The sequence below is a fragment of the Amborella trichopoda genome, chromosome 10, assembly GCF_054954075.1.
Source record: "Amborella trichopoda isolate Santa Cruz 75 chromosome 10, AtrichopodaSantaCruz75HAP2 v2.0, whole genome shotgun sequence".
Taxonomy (NCBI): domain Eukaryota; kingdom Viridiplantae; phylum Streptophyta; class Magnoliopsida; order Amborellales; family Amborellaceae; genus Amborella; species Amborella trichopoda.
The window spans coordinates 38,482,845-38,491,757 of NC_142345.1; the positions used below are offsets into that span (position 1 = coordinate 38,482,845).

At 33.9% G+C, this 8,913-nt stretch overlaps 1 protein-coding gene across 2 annotated transcripts; it reads right to left on the minus strand.

The window, feature by feature from the left end:
- Positions 1-2,237: 2,237 nt before the first annotated feature.
- LOC18434105 (spermidine synthase 1) lies at positions 2,238-6,241 on the minus strand. Of its 2 annotated transcripts, none has more exons than XM_011625035.3 (9): positions 5,976-6,241; positions 4,518-4,594; positions 4,289-4,411; positions 4,005-4,109; positions 3,827-3,899; positions 3,163-3,234; positions 2,891-3,086; positions 2,634-2,766; positions 2,238-2,495 (listed from the first exon to the last, which is right to left on the minus strand). In XM_011625035.3, exons 1-9 carry the CDS (start codon positions 6,127-6,129, stop codon positions 2,415-2,417), a joined length of 1,014 nt encoding a protein of 337 aa, XP_011623337.1. In that variant the 5' UTR covers positions 6,130-6,241; the 3' UTR covers positions 2,238-2,414. The 2 variants fall into 2 exon arrangements, with proteins under 2 accessions (XP_011623337.1, XP_088705527.1); XM_088849401.1 differs by having other exon boundaries at positions 2,629-2,766.
- Positions 6,242-8,913: the final 2,672 nt, after the last annotated feature.

An 8,913-nucleotide genomic window follows, 5' to 3' on the forward strand; every position in this document is an offset into this window, starting at 1 on the left:
AGATGTGAAATTGGGCAGCTGTAATAAGCCCATAATTCAAAAGAAAATTTTAGAACTTCATGTTGCAAAACGTAGTCATGACCCATCTAATAAGAAAAAAAGACTGCAAATGAAATTATTACATGTTAATTGCAAATGAGAAATTTACCAAAATGCAGCTTTGAACACTTTACCCATTTCATTTAGGGAAATTATCGCTAATATATCTATATTTTACTATAATCGAAAAAAAAACTTCAATTTTTCAAAACCTCACCTACACCCTTTCTCACAATTTTTGGCGTTTTTGGATCAAAATAACCTTCACAGTAATCTTTATTACCGTAACGAACATTACGGTAATTTAAATACCATAATAAGTTGAAGGAGTATTACAGTAATTAAAATACCGTAATACCTTAAAGTAGTATTACGGTAATTTAAATACCGTAATAAGTTGAATGAGTATTACGATAATTAAAATACAGTAATACCTTAAAGTAGTAGTACGGTAATTTTATTACCATAATATTGCCCACGCCTCATTAAAAGAACACAAACGATTTTCTACTCTCTCGAGAGTCTACAATCTATTTACTCCCCCGACAAAAATCTATGCTAACTGTATTTTCAAATATCAAATATTTAGAATATAATCTCTACTACTTATAGAATAATTTCAGTAAAACAAATTTTCCAAGTAAATTCTTTGTATATTAGAAAAACCTAACACTTCAAGATTGAATAGAAACTATCCAATTTTCAAAGAGCTAGATTTAAGTGTCACAGAACTTACAATTCAATTCTTTCAAAAATAACTTAGCAATTTTCATATAGTTCTTAAAATTTTAGAACGAAACATTCTTAATAGGTGTTTTTGAAAGAGGGAGTAGATCCACATCGTGCTCTCATGGGAACATGATTTTTTTTTTAAATACAGCTCCGAATAAGACTACGGAGAAAAGGGGTAACCCTGATATTAGCTTTGGTTTGAAGCTTTTCAACCAATAGGGGTTCGGAATAGATCCGGAAAGTATTACGATAATAAGAATACCGTAAAGGCTTTCCCACACACCGTAATAATAATTCAAACTATTACCGTATTTAAATTACGATAATACTCTTTGAATTTTTTACGGTGTTTTAATTACCATAACGCTTAAAATGTATCACAGTAAAAAGGCTACCGTAAATGTCATTTTGATAAAAAAAAACTGAAATTTGTGAGAAATGGTGTTGACAAGGTTTTGAAAAGTTGGGATTTTTTTTTTTTTACTAAAATAAAACTATATTAGAGATTATTTTCTTTTTATTTATTTAATAAAACCAACAAAATACATATCATCATGAGTTGGAATAGATGTATTAAGATAAGTTTCCCATTGAAATTTTGTAATTTCTTGGATAGTAATTCAAATGATAAAACGGTTTTCCTACAATTGATGGTTCATAAGTCAATCCTTTGTGAAGCGATGTTTACCAAGTATAATGTGCATGTGTTCACCAAAAGTGCTTCAATGCTGCCCAATTATTGAACCAAGAAAGCAATGACGATTTTGGTGACACTATTTTAAGGGAATGTCTACAAAAAAGACCATTTATCTTTGTGGTCACAATCAATCTTGTCCCTTAAATTTCAAAATGGGTAGTTGTAAGAGTATCATTGAATACGCACAAAGTTCCAAAACAAGATTTATCGGAGTGCATAACTCTTTCCTTGCCATCGAATTTGATATCTAATGAATATGAATAATTATGACCTCCACGTACAAAATATAAATGGTCTTTTCGTAGAGATTCACCCTTAGACATTCTTCTGCATGTTGAGAATGTGTCGATGGAAAGGCTACGTTCCAATGAATTCCCAAGGTTGGGTGCTAAAGTGTGTACTTAATTACAGCTCTCTCTCTCTCTGGTTGAGAGAGAGAGGGAGAGAGATGATTTCTTTCTTTCTTTCATAAAATATGGTTGAGAGAGAGAGGGAGAGAGATGATTTCTTTCTTTCTTTCATAAAATATTCCAATCCCTCAAAGGGAGACAGAGAAACAAAAAGGATAGGCTAACCTGTTGGTGGCTGTAAAGCCAATTTTGCCTTGGTCCTTGCGGTTGTTGTTGTTATTGTTATTTCTCTTGTGTGTGTCTCCCTGCAGGTGTTCGTTAGGAAGAAAGGGGGGGGGGAATAGAAACATTCCAGAATCACCACAAAAAAAATTGCACAAAAAACAAAGTACAGACATTTCAAAATGGCAAGGCACTTATTAGCACAAAATATTATTTATTATTATTCCAAATGGAACAACTTATTCAAGTATGCTAAAAATGTAGAGACCAATTTTCCTCAGCTACTACTAGTCCCAAGCGCAAGCGCAAGCGCAAGCACAAGGCCGATAAAAAAAACTGCCTTGCTTTATTCTGGTAGCTCCAAATTCTACGGTTTAGTTGGTGTTGTTAACCTCAGATTTGTTGGTGATTACCCTTTTCGTGAAAGATGGCAAGCAAAATGCAGCTGAATGAATCTGTTACGTACAAAACAAGGTCAAATAAGTTCAAGATAGAGAAAGAGAGATGAATTCTTTTTCCTTAAGGCAGCTTTACATAATTGTTTGAAACAATTGGATAACTCCTTAAGTTATTCGCCAGCAAAAGTACCTCACCTCTGAGTTGTAAAATTTCAAGGGGCGTTTTGTAACACTGTGAGCTTCATCATTGACATCAATGGCATTCACTGGATTCTTGAAATCAACTACCGGGCCCTCAGTTGAGCAGAGCATGAAACCAATCATCCCACTATGGAAATCATAGGATAAAAACGCTTAAAGGACTCTGCTCTTATGCATATATCGAGAGAGAGAGAGAGAGAAGACCGAAAAAACTGGATTAATTGGACTAACTATTAATCTAAGAAACCTACCTTGGGTAAGTGGGTACTGTAGTCCATGCGTAGCTTACAGAGCCTTTGAATACTTGCCGGCATACATTAACAATATCTTCAATAATATGCATATGCAGCCATATGCTTTCAGCCTGGGTGCAAACCACTCCACCAGGTTGGAGGGCGTTAGCAACCAACTCGAAAAATGGCTTCTCAAATAGCTCTTGGGCTGGGCCTGTTCAAAATGTATGAGAAACCCAAGAGTAATGGATAGAAAAAAATATGATGGATGGTTAAGGAGAAAACTGCACCGATAGGATCAGAAGAATCCACGATAATCGCATCATAAGTTCCTGGAGGAACAGCTTTGAGAAAGGCAATTCCTATAGAGAAGACACACCCATAAGAACCTTCAATGAACCATCAGGTAAAATTAGATTTATTTAGTGCGCTACTCTCTCTCTCTCTCTCCAAGTGTGTGCCCGCTCGCACATGTGAACTTGGATATGTGAGTACTTTATTTCCCTTTTGGAGACTTCTTGTTTGGATGTCAAAAACATGTTCTATATATATCTTCATTATCATCAATGCCAATGTTTTACTACTTAGGGTCATATAAGAGTACAAAGTACATAGACCGCCATTTGGCATATACAGATAAAAAAACGTAGATAAGAAAAATGGCAAGGGACAAACTTAAAGAATATGGTTGGAAGTAGTCTAAAAAGATATAGAGACTTATGACCTCACTGAGGATATGACCTTTAATAGAAAAGAATATCGGACCAAGATTCATATAGCAACCCCAATTAATTGACAAAACGCTACGATAATTGTGACATAAAAAAACACCAGTGACCAACATAAGGAAAAGATGGAACAATACCAATTATATTATTTCCTCAAAAAATTAACAAAAATTGTTTCAGAAAGAAGAATAGTTTTCTTCATTTTGTTGAAAAGATTAAATATTACCATCACCAATGTGGAGTGTAACACGGGGATCCTCGTAGCCTACAGCCATATCAGGAAAAAATTGCTTGGAAACCTGGATAAATACAAAGTGTCAGATCCCTCCAATGTTAGGAAAATAACCTTTTTTTTCAGATAAATAATATGAATAGAACTTGATGAGTTGGGTCACCAGTCTTACATCAACAACCATGGCGTCAATTTCACAGATGTCAATCTGCTCTACAGAAGCATGGCGAGACACTTCTCGAAGAACCCCACCATCACCTCCCCCAATGACCAACACCTGAATAGAGAAACCCATTCAACATGGCTTAAGAAACCAGCACGGAGATTGGAAAATTCATTAAAATTTTGATAAGGAATTTATAAGGATGCTTCATAAATTTCAGTAGTTCTGTTGAAAAAGACTGTGAACTGCTCAGATGAATAAGAAAATGGCATTGCAACATAGAAAGAAAATACCTTCTTTGGGTTGGGGATTGAACACAGAGGGAGGTGAGTGATCATTTCTTGGTATGCAAATTCGTCCCTTTCGGTACATTGAATCACCCCATCCAACACAAGAACCTTGCCATATGTAGACGACTAAAAGAAATAGGAAGCATAAATAATTTATACTGTCAATGAAAAATTATTAGACAATCAAAACAAAGTTCGCTACACAATGAATTATCATTGAAGCATAACATACCTGGAATACCATGATATCTTGGTAAAGGGACTTGCCCTGAAATATGATTTGCTCTATCTTCAAAGAATGTGCCTCTCCTACAAATAATAAAATCAGGTATTATGGCCCAGTTTTCCAATTGTAGATATCCTAATTCCCTTAAATGAATAATAAAAAAGTAAGCACTATTTTGTTTCTTCTGCTAAGCTCAACAACTACTACTCATGAGTAAAGAGATGCAATGGAACAAGTTTTCAAGATTTATGTAGAACATACAAATTTTATCGCTCATAAATTGATAAAAGTGCACATGACTAGGGATGAAAAAATATGTTTTTGAAACAAAAACACTATATCGCAACTTAAAGAGACAGGAACAAAAGCCAGAAAACCTCAATTACTACATAACAAAGCCATGCGTTGTTAGAAATGAACTCGATGCATAGGTGGTTAAGGTGATGGACACCATGTCACGACGTCTTAAGCTCCATTCCTATCAAGGGTGGGGGACCCCTTCCCCTCTGTTCTACCAAAAAAAAAAAACCATGCATTGTTTACCATGGTGAAGGGAAACAAATAAAAACCATAGTAAATAAACACAATGTTTGCAAGTTATGGCCCTCAAAAGGGAAATATAGGATCACTGGAAAAAAAAAAATTACCCGCACAACTTACATCTAAATCAGTTTAAAAAAGCAAAGACATGATTGAAGCTAAAAATAGACAAAACTTCATACAACTCATATTTACATAACTACATAATAGAAATACGAAAAGCAAAGAAATCAAAACTCCATACAACTCATATTTACATAACTACATCATAGAAATACGAAAAGCAAAGAAATCAAAACTCCATACAACTCATATTTACATAACTACATAATAGAAATAGAAAAAGCAAAGAAAACAATAACATTGCAGATCAAATACAGTTTCTTCAATTTACAAAATGGTATTTAGAAAACCACGCTACCACCATAAGAGAAAATGTATTTGTGAAAAAAAATTAGTAAGGAGTGAAGAAAAATACATTGGAACAATTTTAAAGGTTTCATATTTTGAAGCAAAAAAATACAGAAACTCATATGGTTTAAACCCCCAAAACCCTCATAGAGACCACTAAAAAAGGTCAAACTACAAAAGATTAACAGAACGAAGAAACAAATGGAAAGCTCCATTAGTCAAAACCCTAAGAAATGAAACATCAAGAGCCAAAACACCCAGTTTGCACAAAAAGAGCACAAACAACACGGTGAAAAACAATTGAAATGAGCAACAAAGACTATTTCAGAACAAAATAGCACAACCGAAGTTTTGAAAAACGGTTAAAGTTAGCAGCAACTTAAAAAAAGAGCAGAACCCAACACATCAAAAGACGGTTAGTAACATGTTCTGCTTCTGAACAAAAGTGCACAACCCACTCATTGAAAAAACTAGTTCAACTTAAATTCTACAGAGAGAGATAAGATAACTAACCAGGCCACATAGAGTTGATTTCAGAGAACCATCCTGGAATGATTGAAGAGACACATTGAGAGGTAGTTTTATTTCCATCAGCTTCCACTTCCTTGAACCAAGAAGAATGGCTTCCTTTCTCCTCACTAGAAACACCAACCTTCTCTTTAGTCATCTTTTTCTCGACTAAAAAACTGTCTTTATCTCTAAACCTCACAATCACAAGATGGACCAGTGGACTGTCTCAGATTAAAACTAAAAAAAATACACAAAACTTACTTTGATGTATATGATTATGGGTCAGCCACTACAATTTATAAGCAAATCTTTGTCTATTTATAGGATATCCTTGTCTCATTCAAAGAAGCAAATCTCTGTCTATTTATAGGATATCCTTGTCTCTTTCAAAGAATAGAGAAAAACATGCCCTCAAGTCAAAAGGGCATTCTAATGTGGGCAATTAATAATAACTGCTCCTAACTAGTTACCAAAAAAAATTTGGGCCCTCACTTTAATAATGTGCTCTTAAAATGATTGTAATACCCTGACTTGTTTTGAAATACCATAAGGAACCTATAGGAGAATGTTTTTTGCTCCCATGTTCTTGGTTGAAAATTTTGGCCATGTTTTAACAAGACTAACCATATTCTGATTGTAAAAACATGTCTTATTATGTATGCATTTGAGTTATAATTTATTTAGAATAAAGTGCTATTTTGAGCAAAACGGAATTTCGAAACATACATTACCACATATAAACACATGATTATATTCCATTTGTTAGTTCTCTGCGCAAGAATTAATTTTCGGAACATTCTATAGTAAAAAAAAAGCCACAAAAAGCGGCACGCAGTATCGAGCTCATTCATGCAATATGTTGTTTTTTGTGGCAAGATTATAATTGGGATGAAAGCTAATTTTGAGCCCAATGCAATACTCGAATGGCGAAAGCTCTAAATGGAAAGAACAAAATCATCTTAAATTAGCTTTAGAAATTCAATATGGAGCTTTTACTATATACATTCAATATATATATATATATATATATATATATAGAGAGAGAGAGAGATGAAGTATATAATGAGACCATTTACTTTTGGGTGGTCACAATTAATCTTGACTATTAAATGTGAAATTGGGTGGTTGCTTTTATTTCATTGACCAAACTCAAAGTTAAAAAAAAAAAAAAAATTCACATCGTATGATTGTAAGTAATTGTATATACATATATACATACTCCATATTGTGTTTCATGTAGTTGCTAATTGCATAGTTTCTCTGACTTAAAGTTGTAGTTCATACTTGAGACCATTGTCGTCGGTAAAGGAAAAAAATAGTTGCGGCACATTTGTCATTATTTGAAAATCAATGGGTGGTATAACCAATTAACCGAAAACATTGAATTGGGATATTTTGGCCATTTAGAACAAAGACTAGGGACCTTTAGGTATTTGTTTATCTTACGAACTTTGGGCATGCGTTATTTGTAAATAAGGTAAATACCCAAGTTTAGATTCTCACGCTTACATATGGATAGAGATGGCCGGTTATTTTTAGGCAAAAGTATAGGTTTCCTCGATTTTTAGCACGCCTCCCAACACTTTTTATATCACCATGACAACCCTAATGCTATTTTTTTGCAACCTTTTTAAGCACAAAAGTTTATTTATTTAAGGCCAAAACGCCCTCTGCTTTTTACCACATTTCCCACTCTCCGGTTTGGCACAACCATCACAACTTGTACTGAGCCGCGCACTAAATTCAACTTGTGCCAGTTCTGACGCTTTTTTGTGCCGGACCAAAACATCTTGTATAGAGTTGATTCAACATTATGTTTGCGTTAAACTAGCTCTATATTCAACTTATGCCGCTCCATTACATTTTTATGAGGTGTGCTTGTCTTATAGATTGTGGACCTCATGTTTTCGAAACATTGGTTAAACTAGTAGTAGTTTTTGTCCAAACAATAATAACTTTTTTAATTCAGGGGTAATTGCAAAGAAAAATAATGTCGAGGCTAATAGTATAATAACAAAAATATCCCAGGAGGAATAATGCTTAGAAAGTTTTTTTTTTTTTTTGGGTAATTTTCTCTTCTTAAAAAGACGGTGGTCAAAATGGGCTCAAGGCTAAGTGGCCAGGGTGGTAGGTTCCAGTACTAGGATGGATAGGGGACCCCTTTCCTGTTGAACCATATAAAAGAATTAAACATATTTTCTTTTATAATTATTTCACATATCAATAGTGAATGACAACAGCACATCCAATGGACGTTTTGAATTCTAATTTTATGTTATCAAACACTCCCTTAGGTAGCTTGATAAATGGGAGTGCAATATAATTTTTGTGACTTGCATTTTTCATTAGCGCGTATAGTATACTCCTATGGGAGCATATTGTACATTTATCATATGGACATCTACTCACTCGATCAAAAGACCTACTTTGGAGGATTTTTTCAATCTGAAAGTTTAGTAACCACCTAAATATCATTAAATGATTAGAAATTTTTTTCTAACATTTAGATCTTACTCTCTAAAAATTGGTCACTCTTGATAGCTTTTTTTTTTAAGTGCATAACAAGTGCAATTAGGATTTTTTTTTTTTTTTTTTTTAATTGAGGTTGATATACAGGTTGAAGAGGTTACATCCCAAAAACTTAAAGTCCTATAGTTAATCCTATATGGGGTATTTACTAGACGAACATATTGTTGATCATTTATAAAGACTTAACTTTTTATAAAAAAAGCCTGGGCTTAATTGGTTAGCGCTTGACAATTTGCAACCCTATGTCCTAGGCTCAACTCCTACCAAGGTAGAAGCCCTCTCCCCATTGACTCACCCAAAAAAAAAATACTAGACGGAGTAAATACACAATATAATCCTGCAGGAGTATAATATCTTTTGGCATTTTTTTGAGAACTACACAATGTGAACTTGTGTATTCACGATTTAGGTG

Excerpts from the sequence above, each read along its gene's own strand:
- LOC18434105 (XM_011625035.3), bottom strand. The coding sequence starts at position 6,129 with ATGACTAAAGAGAAGGTTGGTGTTTCTAGTGAGGAGAAAGGAAGCCAT. Across the intron at positions 3,235-3,826 it reads TACACTCCACATTGGTGATG|GAATTGCCTTTCTCAAAGCT; the intron begins GTAATATTTAAT and ends TCTTCTCTATAG. Across the intron at positions 2,767-2,890 it reads ACAGTACCCACTTACCCAAG|TGGGATGATTGGTTTCATGC; the intron begins GTAGGTTTCTTA and ends TGATTTCCATAG.